At 39.2% G+C, this 16,886-nt stretch overlaps 2 protein-coding genes across 2 annotated transcripts in view; one reads left to right on the forward strand and one right to left on the reverse strand.

Annotated features, from left to right (window-relative positions):
* Positions 1 to 2,731: 2,731 nt before the first annotated feature.
* Positions 2,732 to 10,864, reverse strand: LOC124794818 (U6 snRNA-associated Sm-like protein LSm2). The gene is made up of 4 exons (XM_047258477.1): positions 10,707 to 10,864; positions 10,555 to 10,622; positions 4,369 to 4,459; positions 2,732 to 2,944 (listed from the first exon to the last, which is right to left on the reverse strand). The coding sequence occupies exons 1-4, from the start codon at positions 10,707 to 10,709 to the stop codon at positions 2,819 to 2,821; spliced, it is 288 nt and encodes a 95-aa protein (XP_047114433.1). The 5' UTR covers positions 10,710 to 10,864; the 3' UTR covers positions 2,732 to 2,818.
* Positions 10,865 to 11,061: 197 nt separating this feature from the next.
* The window catches only part of LOC124794817 (mediator of RNA polymerase II transcription subunit 24), a 149,414-nt gene continuing 143,589 nt past the window's right edge, over positions 11,062 to 16,886 (forward strand). The window contains exon 1 of the mRNA XM_047258476.1: positions 11,062 to 11,358. Coding sequence (XP_047114432.1) covers positions 11,266 to 11,358 — 93 coding nt within the window. The 5' untranslated portion in view covers positions 11,062 to 11,265. The remainder of the gene's footprint in view (positions 11,359 to 16,886) is intronic.

The raw sequence follows: 16,886 nt of genomic DNA on the forward strand, positions 1-16,886 counted from the left end.
ATTCAAAATTCTGAAACATTAAAAATATGATTTGAATTGTCAAGAAGGAATGTAGCTTTCTCAGCAGAAAATTTAAAACAGCATTTTCTGTTTGACTGTCCACACTCTCAGTGTTACGTGGAGCTGTTGTGTGGTTGCTGGATGAAGAGCAAAAATTTGAAACATCATCACTAAGTAACGAGCACTGACTTCGGAGTGTTACAGCCCAAATATGTCTCATTTCTTTCAGTGCTTGCAAAGTGCATGAAAATTGGCTTGGTGTATGGATCTAGAGCATACAGCCAAGGAAAACTATACCAATCAAGAGAACCCCCTACTATGCCCCATACTGGTACACAGATGTGTTTCTCACTTAACAACAATATGAATTAGGATAGATTGCTACTCGTCACACAGAGTAGGAGTTGGGTGGCAGACAGGCAGATTTAAAAGCATCAGACAAACTACTTCACCAGATTTAGAAAAAGACGCACAAATAATTCATACATTCTCAGCTCCCACAGTCAAGGTCACTGTCATCTCCAGGCACTGAGGCCCAACTGCAGTGAGTAGTGATCTCATCTCAGGTGGATAGTGGTGTGCAGGAGAGGTGTGGGGCAGGGAGGGGGAGGTATCGCAAAGTCGAGGAAAATTTTTGTAGTCCTGTCAATGGGAGTGTGCAAGTGCATGACAGTGAGTGTGGTGGGCTGTCAAGTCCAGCACTGGGAGTCCGTGCTTGGGGGAGGGGAGGGGAGGGGAGAGAAGACAAGAGGAGAGGAAAGGAGACGACTATGCTGATGCATAGGGAGAAAAGAAGGCACGTGGAGGCTGGAGTGGGATCAGGGAAGGGCAGGACGACAGGAACTAGTGAAGATTAGTGCCATAGGGGGTTATGTGAATGAAGGATATGTTGCAGGGAGGGTTCCCAACTGCATTCTGATTGTAAGTGTGAGTTCTCTTCCTGTGACATATCTTTTATTTCTGTCACTGTAGTAACTTTGGTGTCTTCCCTACTGCAGCTAATTATGTCGCAAAAACACGTGACTGATGTATTTTACTAGCTTTTTTATTTTCCCTATGATCAACACTTTGGGATGCCAGACAAGTTGACTTTTTTCATACTTAATACAGCATGAAAGGAATGAACATGATGTACTGATTCATGGGCTGTTTTGCCTCACATTGCTAGCCCTTACACACCTGTGTGGTGTGGCCAAACTGCTGACCCTCAACAGACTGGGTATTCAGGATCACACCAAATGACATTGCTGTGTTCAGGATTGAACTCACATCACTCTTGTTGGATTGTGTTTGGTTACTATCTGGCAACCCATCAAAACAGTCATGAGTAATGCTGTGATGATTAGCAAGATGCCCTCAAGTCCAGCAAGCTGCTAGTGAAGGTCAATCCAGACACTAATCCTGGTATCTAGGGAAGCTACTGAGATGTGGTAGGTGAACCAGACATTGCCCATTAATAACTCTTTCACTTCACCAACCGTCCACCCCATTGGCATGGAGTTTTCTTTTTTGCCGCAACATCTGAATCATCCCTGCAATCCCAGCAGTTAGGTCAAGATCTTTGCACTCTATACTACACAAGGTTCCACCATAATACCAAACAGTGGTTGCTGAAGCATGTACCAAACCAGAACTTGGGCAATCAGATTGCTCTTCCTGAGTACCATCCAGGAGGCACATGTAATTTGTGAAGTGCTTGAGATTTGTTGCCTATTGTATAAAAACTGACTGACTGGATGTCACCTATTCTACATCAAAAGTAATTAGAGTAAAGGGAAAAAATATATAAACAAATAAATGCATATATCCTACAAAACTCAACATCTGGAACTGTCTGAGGATGTCATGTTCCCAAGTAGTATCATAACCCATCTACAAGTCAAATAAAGTTTACTATTAGGCGATTCCTCTGCAGGACAGTTTGTTGTATTATCAACTCAACAGAGTTAGATATCCATGGTTGAAGGATATCTTCTGAATCCATGCTGAAAGGGGCTAGAAAGCCGTCAGCATTCTAAAATCCAGGCAAGGTCCTTGTTGACCAACTGGTTCATGATTTTTCTCCCCTTAAAGCTGGCAAGAGTAACACTACAATAACAAATTAAACCTTCCCATGCTTTAGGAGGACACTACAATGCTCCAGGGCCTGAACACCTGATGTTTACTGAATAGAGACTACGAATGCCAAAACAAACAGTATAAATAAGTGTCTCCTCATTACAAAGAGAGGTTATGGAGTCACAGGGACAACAAGTACAAGAACCCTCCAAATAACAGCACATGGTTACACAGTCTTGAAATGAGACTTCTTATTACTAACTGATTGTAATAAATGAGTCCTCTCACATAAGAGGTATCTACAACGTATTCCAGGTGGTTTTCTCTTTTCTGTATTTTAGTGCTGTTCTCCTTACAAATATGCCTCTTTGCAGCATGACAAAACTCTGGTCTTACGTTAGAAAAAGCTCTAAACTATAATTTCATTGTGTGATATGAAAAACCAAACATCAATTATTGAACTTCCAAACTTATAAAATCTGGTGGCTAGAGAGATCATATTGTCAGGATAAAAGAATAGTTAAGAAAAGAGAGCTTATTAGTTTCTTTCTAGTGAACTACTTACATAATAAAATCACAACGGTAACAATGTGCTCAATGAAACAATTACTCAGGGTAACAAATACGGTAATTCCTGACTTTACTCATGTACAGTTCAATAAGCACAATGCAATTTCCAAAGATTAAAAAAATAAGTCCTTTTATTAAATGACATATTTCACAAGCATTTATTGTCTTATATTATCAAATTAGGTTATTTTTAACGAGCTTGTGCAGCAGCTTCTTTCCTTGCTGCATCCTGCAGCAACTGTGTATCAACTTCATCTGCTGGGAGTTGCACGTACCGAACAACAGAACCACGAATGAAGCAATTCTTGACAGACAACTGGAAGCAAACAAAATTGCTTTTAAAATGTGATCTTATTGCAACAAAATCCTGGTGAATTTACTCATACTATATCGTACAAGATTACAACATAAAATCCAGTTTAAGAGCCATCACAAAGATTGTGAAAGATGGAATAGAGTGAAGACAGGGGAGGCTACATAGATATATGAAAGTTAAATAGCAATCAATTGAGAGATGTGTGGGGCAGTTGGGGGAAGGGAAGGAGGTAAGAGAGAGAAGAAAACTGCAAGGAACAATGAAGAAAGGAAGATGACATCTTTTAAAATCCATGGTTTGAAAGCAGAGACGAAATGCTGGCTGTAGACACCACTGACACAATGAAGAGGATTACAAAAAACTCATGAGATTTGAGGCAAGAATGGAAGTGTATTACCCAAACACTTCTCATGATGAAAAGTACATTAATGACAAGAACAATGTAGTCTGCACGGTATAGTTAAAGAAATAAAGAGTGAGAATACAACTGGCACAAAGGGTAATATTCAAAGGAGAGAAGTGAGTTTTCAAAGGTTCATATCCAACATGTATTGCGATTCCAATGTATACTGCAAACACACTGTTCTCTAAAATGTATATGAAAGCTATAAGGGCATAGTATTCAATAATAGAAGAGTACAGCAAGCATCTGCTTCCCTGTAACAGTAACGAAAGGAATACTCGGTTATGGTTCACAACTGAAGTTTCAGTCTTTGACCATTTGTTGATGGACATTTTCAACCGTGCAGCTAGGAGGAATAAACACGGAAGCTAACAGATGGAGATGGTGGTCGTTCTGCTTTAACACTGCATGTACAAAAGTTATTGGATTGAAGTAACTGGCTGCCTGGGACAAGGTCTCATTTGAGAAGACAGTAATGATGGGAACAACAGCAAGGAATGGTTAAGGAGTGTTCGTAACAGTGAATGAGTACATATGGAGTCTGGAAGAGAGATTAAAATGTGCTCTATGGGCATGCACATGAGAGTATTTTAGTGAACAATCATATAAAATTGTTACCTCAGTGAAGGACACTATTCATAGCCTCCATGTCAGTATGATACTGCACACACATGGGCTGCTGCACTTGGATGCAACTGGACATTAATAGACAAGAAAGGTGACAAATGTCTGCCTGTGCGCTGAATCTACAGGATATGAGTAATTAAAGGTTAAAACGGTGTTTCAATGCATCTTACACCTTATAATACAAATTATGGCTGGCACTAATTCTCTGCCTCTCTGCCCCCAGGATTCATGAGACATAGCATTAAATGATGATGAATGATATGATTTACAGTTCTATGACAGACAAAGGGTATTTCTTTGTTTTTGTACTAACTTTCTTTTCTTACCAATGTAATTAATCAAAAACATGTAGAATAAGATTCATATAAAAGATGCAAGAAGAATATGAACCTACCATGTGTGGATATTTGTCAGGATCAGTAACAGTGATGTCAGTTAACTTTATGTTCAGATACTGGTCCACAGAATGAAGTGTACCACAAATGCTGAAACAAGCAGTCATAAAAAAATATTGCCAGCAAATGTTTAATGATAACAAAAATGTCTGTATTTTTCTAATTAGCAACTAAAGTCTCGAGCAGTAATCATGTTAGGTGTACATATAAAATATATTTCAAATGGATGATATCATAACATTAAGTCTGTGGTTCTAGAGCATTATCTTTGTTTAGCCTGCTGTGGATGGAAGAGCATTACCTGTTTCAATCATGCACTTCCTTCTATTTTTATCCTATTTACACAATATCACATCAGCCATCACAATATTCAAGCTCTACATTACACTCCCATTTGCAGCAGGCTGCAGTTACTGAGCTGTCCATTTAGTAAGTGCAATAGCCCCACAATAAAGCTCATTTAGTGCTAGTAGCACCTGCTACAAAGAATATGTTGTGCACCATGAACAGGCTTACTAAAACAATGAGAATACCTGTTCAAAGAGTAAAGCAACATACAATTTTATCCCATGTATATCTCATAAAATCAACACAACAGGAAAGTCACATAAATCTGAGCTCTTACCAAGGCTTACAAACAGTTGTTCTCTTTTGGCACCGTTAATGAGTGAGAATAGGAGATGTCAGAGGTGGAGAACAATATCACCAATACTGTAAGGTGGTTTGAATTATATAAAAGTTGATACAGAGGTTTCTCTGAAAATTCATCATTGATCAGGTCTTGTTTTATGCATTGCAAAAACCATCACTGAAAATTTAGAATAATTTTACAGACACTTATTGGAATATTTAGTGTGGCACAGCTCTAATCATTATCAGTGCCAATAATATGAACCAGGATAGATTGCTACTCACCACATAGAGGATGCATTGAGCAGCCAACAGTTACATTTAAAAGTAGGCTTTTTGACATTACTCAGCTGTCTGACTAAGTCCTTCCTCAGATGAAGAAACACACAAAAACATTCTAGCACACATTCTACAGTCTACTTTTACACATACCTGTCGGCTTTCAACCTCTCCTTCATGTGATGGGTAGGAATATATCCTAATTTATCCTGCTGTTATTCCATCCCAGATTTTCCACTGTTTCATTATCAGTGTTACCCACCTTTGATTCCTTCCAAAAAGCGATTCAAGGGCTTACACCCTCAGTACCAGGTGTACCACTGGACTACATGATAATTTATTGTACTGGATGTAGCTAGTTTCTGCCTTATTCTTCATTTCAAAATGTTCCACCAAAAAGCACACTGTACGTCGTTATATACTGATGAGCCACTGCATGCCATCAAAAGACTACATGCCACTTGGTGACTTGGCACGCACATGGCAGAGTAAGGAAAGTATATAAGTGGAGCAAAGATAAATGGGGAATCAGTCTAGTAATTTGGGCTGTAAATGGGGAAATCCACTTACATAAGTAACTGTGACAAAGGGCACACTGTTATGGCCTGGTGTCTGGGAACAAGAAGCTCGGAAACGGCAAAGCTTATCAGCTACCTGCATGCTACTGTTGTCGGCATCTACAGAACGTGATCGAAAGACTGTGAAACCACGAGTTGGCGACAAGCTAGTAGGTGTCCACACATTATCACAAAATGTGATCAGAGGCTTTCCCACTATGTAAAGCTGGACAGGTGGCAATTGTGTGGCAAACTGAATGGCAGAGTACTACACTGGTGCAGGCATAAGTGTTCCAGAACACACAACATGGGGTTCCACAGCAAATGACCTCTGTGTGTTCCCATTGTGATCCAATGACATCATCAATTAAGAATGCAGTAGGCACGGAATTATTGAGATTGGACCATGTATCAATGGAAATGTGTCAACTGGTCAGATGAATCACACTTTTTGTTACTCTACGTCGATGTTTGTGTCTGGATATGCCACCATACAGGCATATAGCTGCTTGAAACATACACTGCAGCTCCTACACAGGCCAGTGATGGCAATATTATGCTATGGGGGAGATTCATCTAAGCTTCAATGAGGTCTGTGAGAGTAACAGAAGAAACCACGGCTGCTGTGGACTGTGAGAACATTACTGTACACCTCCTGCGGTCCTTTATGCTTGCTGTTTTCCCTACTGTGATAGTTTCTTCCAGCAGCCCAGTTTGTGTCACAAGGCCAGAATGGTGCTACAGTGGTATCTGAAGTGTGATAGTTAACTCACATTGCTGGTTTCACCAAAAAATCTGACTGATTTGAATCCAACAGAATACATGTGGGGATGATATTGGCCACCAGCTCTGAAAACTCAAACCACCCAACCATCATTCAAAGGAATTGTGTGCTATGTGCACAGACATCTGGCGCCACATACATCTGGAAACTTACCAAGGACTTGCAAATTCATGCTCTTCAGAATCACTGTTGTATATCATTCTAAAGGTGCACCAATATGTTATTAAGCAGGCAGTCATAATTGTTTCGCTCATCGGTCTATACATACAGGTACCCCACACACCACCAGTACGCCTCACATACTAGTTACTCTTCTCAAATCGAATTGCTTGAGAAGTGGCAATTTGTCTTGAAAGTTGGCTACACTGCATTTTACTGAGAAGCTGATTGCAGCTGTGTGTTCATGCATCAGCTGTTGTGAGGCACTTATATTGTTGAGTTCTTACAGAAATGGGGCATTTGCATTAGTCGACCAATGCTGTTCAAGATGTGTACAATGTGCAGAGGAATAGGCGACTGATAATAAGGATCCCTGAGACAATAGATAAGAGTTCGCGTGGTCATTAAGGGTTGCCACAGGAGGTCAGTGGATCTCTTACGTTGTGTCATCGTGTACTAGAAGATATGAAGATGTAAATGTCGTGCTAGAGTAGATATTTGAGGATAAGGAAAAGCGCGTTCATTATTGTAACTGGATTTTAACATCAACTGCTAAATGTTACTTGGATCCCTTGCTTTACTTCATGTCAGATGAGGCCTGGTTTCATTTGTCAGGTTCTGTAAAATCCCAGAATTGCTGCTCTGGCCTTGGTCATAGGACAACCCACGTATTCGGAACGAAGAACCTCTCCACTCAAAGAAGATAGCTGTTTGGTGTGCTTTGTCCGGCATGCACATTATTGAAAAGATATCATCAGAATGTTATGCTCTTAGGGTGTTAGGACCTGTTTGTAATAGCCAATGTATTGTGGTGACACATGATGCCTACATATAATTAGTTCTTAGCTACAAGATTCTTTTCTGGGGATCAAACACACAAAACATGGACATGGTTTTTAAATTGCAGAAAAGGGCCATTAGGATAACAATTGGAAACCACAGTCATTGGAAAGAGCTTTTTTAAAAAAGTTCATCCTTATTGCACCAAGAGAGTACATCTACCAATCTGTGGTGCATATCAGGGAAAGTATTACTAAATGCTTCATTAATAGTTCTATACATAATCATGGAACAAGAGCCAGTATGCAGTTACATTTACCCAGGAAAAACAAACAAAAAATTTGGATAGTAATGAACGGGGATAGCTACAGCACCTTGTTGCATTTCAGTGCGTCCTTATGGTTTACTGCTTTCACAAGGAAATCACGTGTCAAGATACAAAAGTCACACAGGTGGACAGTGGCACATAGTGAATATGGTAAGAATGGAGTTAGAGTTGATGCAAGGGGCAAGTAATCAGAAATGGTCCAGGAATGATCAGTGGGTGTCCTCACTGTGTGTGACAATGAGGAACAAAACGGTTTTATATTGCAAGTAACCTGAAACAGATTGTGCATAAATCAAGGAACATTATACAATACGGACTTACTGAATGAGGCAGTGCAGTTGTTAAGAAACTGCCCTCTTGTTCATGAGGATGAAGCTGCTCTGTCTGGTCATCCAGATTTGGGTTTTCCTAGATCACTCAGGCAAATGCTGGATGTTCCTTAATCAAAGCCTGCCCTATCCTCATAAAACATGGTATGTATGCTGTGTGTTGTATATTTTGGCATACCAATAAGTACTGTACGAGGTGGAATCCAAAATTTTTGGGACTGGTGCTGCCATCTGGAAAGTAGGAGGGGTAGATCTTTGCACCGCTAGGTGGGGGGAGCTGCATATCTGTTAAGTCAGTGTGCAGAGTGGCATTCAGCTGGGAGGACATGTTGTGTGTCTACAGTGATTTCCATAATATTCTGTGTTTGGTGTGTGGCATTTTACGATGGATCTGCGAACAGAACAGCATGTGTATATCAAATTCTGTGCGAATCTCAGGAAAGGTGCTATGGAGACCCTTGCAATGATTTAACAAGTGTTTGGGGGACAGAGCATGAGCCGTACGCATGTGTTTGAGTGGCCATACAGGCGTCAGAGATGATGCTCACACTGGAAGGCCCGTTGTCAAACTTCAACAATTGGTTTGTGCGGATCAACGTTGAATCATTCAAGACCTTGAGGATGAATTGGGTATTGGTTATGGGACATGTCAAGGAATGTTGACTGATGAATTGAACATTATCGTGTCACCACAACATTTGTGCCAAGGATCTTGACTGCCAGTCAGAAGGCACAGCATGTTGAAGTGTGCACAGACCTTTCTCAGATTGCATCTGATCATCCGACCTTCTTGTCACAGGCTATCACAGGCGACGAGAGCTGGATTTAGGGTTATGACCCAGAGACAAAGTAACAATTGTCCCAGTGGAAGAGCCCAGGCTCTCCAAGACCCAAAAAAACGAGACAGGTGAAGAGCATGATCATTGTTTTCTTTGATACCAAGGAAATTGTGTACAAAGAATTCATTCCACCCAACCAAACAGTGAATTACAAGTACTTCTGTGACGTTTTGCGACAGCTCCGTGAAAACATGCGGCGGTGGGGGCCCGAACTTTGGCGTCAAGGCAACTGGCTGCTGCATCACAACGCACACTGTCAAATGCCCTTGCTTACCAGGACCTTTTTGGCAAAAAACAGCACGGTGGTTGTACCCCATCCACCGTACTTGCCAGATTTGGCACCTTGCGACTTCACACTATTCCCAACACTGAAACTCAAGTTGAAAGGCCATCTTGTTCGACACTCTAGAGAGGATCCAAGAAGCATCGCTGGCTGTGATAAACACCCTCAATGAACAGGACTTCCAGAAAACGTTTGACCAGCGGCAGAAGCACTGGGACCGGTGTGTATGTGCGGATGGGAACTACTTCGAGGGTGATGGTGACCATTAGTCCAAAGGTAGGGTTTGCACCAGATGGCAGCACCAGTCCTGAAAATTCTGGATAGCACATTGTATTACCTTGACAAACCCTATACCACTGTGAGATGATCCTTGGATAAAAATAGATAAATAAATGAAAACTTTTACTAATAACGACTCTCAACAACATAACAACCTTAAGCTTAGAAATAAGGGGCATACACAAATACTAACTGGAATGAAAAATATTAATTATTGCTGTGTAGTGAATCCCACTTTGTATTAGAAGTGGAAGTCTTTTGTAGATCTATAAAACTTTTTAATGATACAGCCTTTCTATCGAAACTATTAAGTCTTAAGTAGGGGAGAATTTTTTTTTTCCAAAAGGTTAAAATCTTTTACTTCCTACCATATCTACATCATATAAGCTAAGGTTATTGCATACAAATAGGCATACGTGTGAAACAATGAAATCTAATGACTGAACATTGGTCATAAGTTGTCAGTGTATTTGTGTGCTACAACTCTAGCGGGTCTAGTGCAGCAGGGGATACAACCCGTCGGCTTTGGACAATGACGTCATCAGTCGCCAGAGAGCAGTTTACCATTTTCGCTTTTGCTGTTATGTTTCAGTTTCGTTTTTTTACTGATTGCTTAATAAAGTGGATCTGTTTATTCTATCTCGTGAGATTTTTTTTTTAAAAAGCCAAAAAACACTTATCAGCCACTGAAGGGAGCTACAACACTAAGAAGAATCGCTTCTCGATTGGCCACTTGTGACGTCATTGTCCAAAGCTGACGGGTTGTATCCCCTGCTACACTAGTCCCACTCTAGCATATCACGAGCTACTGAAAAAGTTCATACTTTGATACAAACAAGGTACGGCGGAAATTTCTGCAATGACAACGACGGTCATGATACTTGGTACTAAAATTCGTAAATCAGCTATGAACTGTATGAAGGCAAGTAATACTTTACCTGAGATCGTTTTTTAGTTCCACAACGACGTCTTTCCCCACAAGGGATTTAAAGAATGAATAGAATAACTGAAAAGAAAGTATTAAGTGAATCTCTATAGGTTACCGAAATTAATGTACTTCTACAGGCTCTGTTAATGAATTACGACAAACCATATTTATAGCCAGCCACTAATAGCTGAGAAGTTCAATACATTTTACTAACACAGAAGTTGTACTTCACACCGGTTACAAACCAAACATATCAGTCATCAGTTTCAACCGCACATGTTGGACGCTATTTACAATATCGATTCAATTACTAACAACTGACGCACCCATTGAAAACAAGATGATCTACAGTTCTGCGTTTTCGCTGCAGAAAGAAAGAAGTTTTATGTTATTATAGAGCTGAAGAACATATATTATGCTTTAAAAGGAAATTTTACAACGATTCGTCATTTATATGAATATTTGTATTAAATTAGTATATTTAATTTCATGTGTACTGTTGGCATGACTGTAACAACAATACACGGCGCGTGTTCGCTGTTTGTTGATGTTTGTGAAGTTGTGAACGTAAAGTGTAGTGGCGGTCGCGTTGGTGGTATAAGTGCATGGATAGTGATTAGTGAAAAGTTTTTTGTTTATTTCCTGCTAGGGAGATATTATTCAGTGATGAAAGAAACGTAGCTTTTAAATTCTGTCTCAAACTGATACAAACTGCCTGCCAATGACTAGCAAAACAAGTAGTTTGAAGGCATTACTGTTACGTGCTTGGAGGGAACGCTGGTCGGACCTTCAGTGGGGCATACATATTAAAACGGTGAGTACATGTCTTACAGTAATACACCCCTACACTACTAAGCAATTTGAAGAAAATACTATGCCTATAACTTTGTAGCGTCCCTACTTAAACTTCCACATCATGTTACTAGAGGGAGCTTTACTTTATCCAAATATTCAAGTTCTCCGAGTACTTGGAGGATATCCTTTGCGCTTCTACGTATGTTTACAAGTAAACTAAGCAAATAACTTTGTAAAAAAAAAAAAAAAAAAAATACGAGTGGTTTACACTTGGAAAACGATGTGGTTAGTAAATGTATTTTTTGGATTATTCTGTCGCTCGTATTTTCACAATTACCACCGGTTTCGTATGATTACGGAACAACTTCTAATCGACATTATTTGCAGACAACCAGTCAAAGTAAATCATGGTAACTAGGATAACATCAAGAAATCACTTTTTGTGTACAACCCTTAAAAATGGCTGATTGCCTTATGACTACAATAGTACTGAAAGGATCACGTCTCCGTGAATCCAAAATTTCAGATATTCTAGGTCGTTAACTCAGGCCTACTTGACTGGCATATTGTTTAAGGCATAAACTGGTTTTGTAGACAACGCAACCATTAAAAATGCAATGCAATTTCATAACCTCGGCTTCTAGTAGAATGGGTACAGTATTCATTTGCACCAGGTATTGGCAATTGTTAACCTGTCATGTAAATCCACGTGGGTCATTCCATGTTAAGTGGCCTAAATTTGGACAATCTCCCCACTCGACCATCTCCAATGTTGATGAAATTTTTAGAGGATGTACATATAGACCTTTCATGAAGCACTGCCAAATTACAGCCTCATGAGTAGTATGGTGGGGTGACCTTTTAGAAATGTTTATCATGTTATTTAATTTTTTCTGTTGTACTCTCAAGGAAGTTCCCGTTATCTATGATTGTTTAATATTTTACAGTTGGAAATATACACCACTTCTGCTTTATCTAATATTAAAACGAACGGCAATTGGAAGAATAAATTTAATTGTAGTGTAATGGATATCAACAAGTTTTCAGTACCATTTGTCATTGCCCTTGCAGATAATTCTGAATGTAATCTAAAAACATACACACATCAACAAGACTTCATTCCAATAAAAGAATTTTCTGTAGAGCAACAGGAATTAATAAACCAAAGAACTGAGATATGTTATACTGAAAATGCACAAATATGCTTTCATCACAAAGCAGTACTTGTGGACAAATATGACTTTCTACAGAGATCTTGTTGTAATCCATTTGGTGCAAAGAGCCATTCTGTTAAAAAAGAGTTTATGGATTGTCAATGTGGAAACAGCAAAACAATTGCAAGCCGTGACTAAGAGCAATGTGAAACCTGGTCAGAAGATCTGTCCAGCTTGCAGAAAACAATTTTTAGCAAAGGATGCAGAAAAATCACAGTCAACTTCAAACCAGTCAGAACATGAAGCATATCCAGAAGTATCTATCAGTTCAAGTCTAACTGCTTTTGGGGTCTCCCCTCTAAAATTTCAGAGAGTATCAGAAAGGGGTGTGAAAGGTTACACAAAACAAAAAATAAGTGAAGCTCAAGAGGCAGTTGTGAATAACATTGCTGCTGCTGGAGGATTCACACCAAAAGATCTTCAAACACCTAGTACAAGCAAGGCATGTCCTGATTGTGAAGATTATAAGCAGCTGTTTAAAGAATTGAAAGAGAAGTTGCAATTGTCAAGGCAGCATGAAAAATTGCAAATACTGACATTAGTACCACAAAGCTGGACTATGAAAGAGACAGTGCAAGAGATTGGTGTTTCAGAAACGATGGTAAAAGCAGTTAGGAAATTCCAAGCAGAAAATGGTGTATTAGCTCTGCCATGAACAAATGTGGCAAGAAGAGTTCAGATGCTGTAAAAGAAAGAGTGGTAACATTTTTTTCAGAATGAAGAATTTAACTGAATTTGCCCAAGTAAAACAGACTGTGTATCAATTAGAATAGAAGGAAAGAAAGTTTTGATGCAAAAATACCTTCTTCTGAATAATTTGAAAGAAATGTTTGCTGCATATCGATTTTAGCATGGGCCTGAAATCGGATTTTCCAAATTTTGCGAATTGAGGCCAAAATGGTGCATCACTGTGGGTGCTGCAGGAACCCACTCAGTCTGTGTTTGCACTTTACACCTAAATGTGAAAGTGATGCTTGCAAGCACTTCAATTAAATAAGATTATAAGAGTCTGATTGCTAAAACAGTGTGTGATTTGGAATCCAAAGATTGCATGCTTCATCGCTGTGAAATCTGTCTGGGAAAAGAACTACTGCAACAGTTTTTAGAAAGTAGTTTTGAAGACAGTGGTCCAAATGTTACCATTGAGTTCAAACAGTGGGTGCACACTGATAGAGATACATTAGAAACCAAGCAGATGACCACCGAGGATTTTATTGAAGATCTGATTTCAAAAATTGACAAACTTTCCACTCCTCATTATGTTGCAAAATACCAGAGCAAGCACTTAAAATGCATAAAAGAAAGCTATAAGCCAACTGAACTGATCATATTAATGGACTTTGCTGAAAATTATTCCTTCATTGTCCAGGATGTAGCTCAAAGTTTTCACTGGAATAACAGCCAAGCAACTTTACACCCACTTGTTGTACTTCAGAAATAACTTGGACATCAGCAGCATCAGCTACTGTATAATAAGCGGCAGCCTGAAACATGATGCAATCGCTGTACATGCTTTTATAGTGAAATTAATAGAAGATCTGAAGTGTCTCCTTGGAAAAATCACACACATTTAATACTTCAGTGGTGGGTCAGTAGCGCAGTTCAGAAACTTCAAAAATTTTCTGAATCTCTGCCACCATCAAAATGATTTTGGAATCTCAGCTGAATGGAACTTTTTACTGCAAGCCATTTAAAATCTCCATGTGATGGAATTGGAGGAACTGTGAAGTGCCTGGCAGCAAGAGCAAGTCTTCAAAGACCAACTGAGGACCAGATTTTGACACCAACTGATTTGTTTAAATACTGTAGAAAGAATGTCAGAGGAATCCAATTCACTTTGTTTCAAAAGAAGAAATTGAAACATTAAAAACTGAGCAGGGAGCAAGGTTCAAAAATGGCTGCACAGTATCAGGAACAAGAGAGAATCACCATTTTGTGCCATTAAATGAAAAGCAAGTTTGTATTAGAAGAGTATCCAATGATACAAATTCTTTTGTGGCAAATGTTGACCAAAGTCAAGCAACAGTTCCATTCAGAAATATTACAGCCTTACAGCCGGCCCAATACTTTGCCTGTATATATGATGGAAAATGGTCGATTGGTAATGTGTCTGAAGTTTCTGGTGTTTTGGTCAGTTTCGTGCACCCCAATGGACCTGCACATTCATTCTATTGGCCAGCTAGGGAGGATGCTTGTCGGATTCCAAACCTTCACATTATTTCTGTCATTCCAGCTCCATCAGCAACAAGAATGGGCTGACATTATAGCTTGATAGAATCAACAGTAATTGCTATTAGTAACAAATTTCAGCAAATGAGTTAATAATAACTGAAGTATTTGGCTTGGGAACCATAAAGAGTATGACTGGCACATATATCATTTAATGTAATATAAATGTAGATTTATTTGGCACAACAAGATTTATAGGCCACTTTGATAGCACACTATGATGAATTTACCATAGTTTGACCTTTTGTTTTACAGCTAAGATATTGTAGCCAAAAAGTTGAACAGGTTCATAAAGTTTCATCATGACAGGTCTCTTAGATCCTGAGTAATGGTAAATCAAAGTTGATCATTTAGGCTATTCATTTAAGCCACAATGTTGAGAAATGTAATATAATGAAAACATAAGTTTATTTGTTCTTAAATGCAAAGTCTCCAAAATATAAACAACTTTTTCTGATCAAGCAAGGTGAGCTCTTTTCAGTGGTGCCAAGAACAATCAAATTTGTGTGATCCCTTTTGAGATATTACCTTTTGAAAGTGAGCCAAAATTGACTGATTAAATTTTTTAGCACACTTTGAACTTCAGTAACTCAGTTATTGATGACCTTAGAAGTTAAGTCCCATAGTGCTCAGAGTCAGCCAACTCAGTTATTATTTGAACAGTATGGGTGCCTCTTGCAGAGTTTTATGACATGCTGGCAGGCTGCAGATAACTAAAGTATTAGCTTCAGAAAATTACTCTTTCAGTAGATACAAAGCAATAAAGTATAGCCATCATTTGGTATGGCAAGATTTATGAGCCACTTTGATAGCACACTATGATGAATTTACATACTTTGACCTTTTGTACTACAACTAAGCTGTTGTTGTGGTCTTCAGTCCAGAGACTGATTTGATTCAGCTCTCCATGCTACTCTATCCTGTGCGAGCTTCTTCATCTCCCAGTTCTTACTGCAATCTATATCCTTGTGAATCTGCTTAGTGTATTCATCTCTTGGTCTCCCTCTACGATTTTTACCCTCCATGCTGCCCTCCAATACTAAATTGGTGATTCCTTGATGCCTCAGAACATGTCCTAACAACTGATCCTTTCTTCTAGTCAAGTTGTGCCACAAATTTCTCTTCTCCCCAATTCTAGTCAATACCTCCTCATTAGTTATGTGATCTGCCCTGCTAATCCTCAGCATTCTTCTGTAGCACCACATTTCAAAAAATTCTATTCCTTTCTTGTCTAAACTATTTATCATCCATGCTTCACTTCCATACATGGCTACACTTCATACAAATACTTTCAGAAACGACTTCCTGACACTTAAATCTATACTCAATGTTAACAAATTTCTCTTCTTCAGAAACGCTTTCCTTGCCATTGCCACTCTACATTTTATATCCTCTCTACTTCGACCATCATCAGTTATTTTGCTTCCCAGATGGCAAAACTCATGTACTACTTTAAGTGTCCCATTTCCTAATCTAATTCCCTCAGCATCACCCGACTTAATTCGACTACATTCCATTATCCTTGTTTTGCTTTTGTTGATGTTCATCTTATATCCTCCTTTCAAGACACTGTCCATTCCGTTCACCTGCTCTTCCAAGTCCTTTGCTGTCTCTGACAGAATTACAATGTCATCGGCGAACCTCAAAGTTTTTATTTTTCTCCATGGACTTTAATACATACTCCAAATTTTTCTTTTGTTTCCTTTACAGCTTGCTCAATATACAGATTGAATAACATCGGTGACAGGCTACAACCCTGTCTCACTCCCTTCCCAACCACTGCTTCCCTTTCATGTCCCTCGACTCTTATAACTGCCTCTGGTTCCTGTACAAATTGTAAATAGCCTTTTGCTCCCTGTATTTTACCCCTGCCACCTTCTGAGTTCGAAAGACAGTATTCTAGTCAACATTGTCAAAAGCTTTCTCTAAGTCTACAAATGCTAGAAACGTAGGTTTGCCTTCCCTTAATCTATCTTCTAAGATAAGTCATAGGGTCAGTATTGCCTCACGTGTTTCAATATTTCTACAGAATCCAAACTGATCTCCCCGAGGTCGGCTTCTACCAGTTTTTCCATTCATCTGTAAAGAATTCCCGTTGGTATTT

Source organism: Schistocerca piceifrons, chromosome 4 (genome assembly GCF_021461385.2).
Source record: "Schistocerca piceifrons isolate TAMUIC-IGC-003096 chromosome 4, iqSchPice1.1, whole genome shotgun sequence".
Lineage (NCBI taxonomy): Eukaryota > Metazoa > Arthropoda > Insecta > Orthoptera > Acrididae > Schistocerca > Schistocerca piceifrons.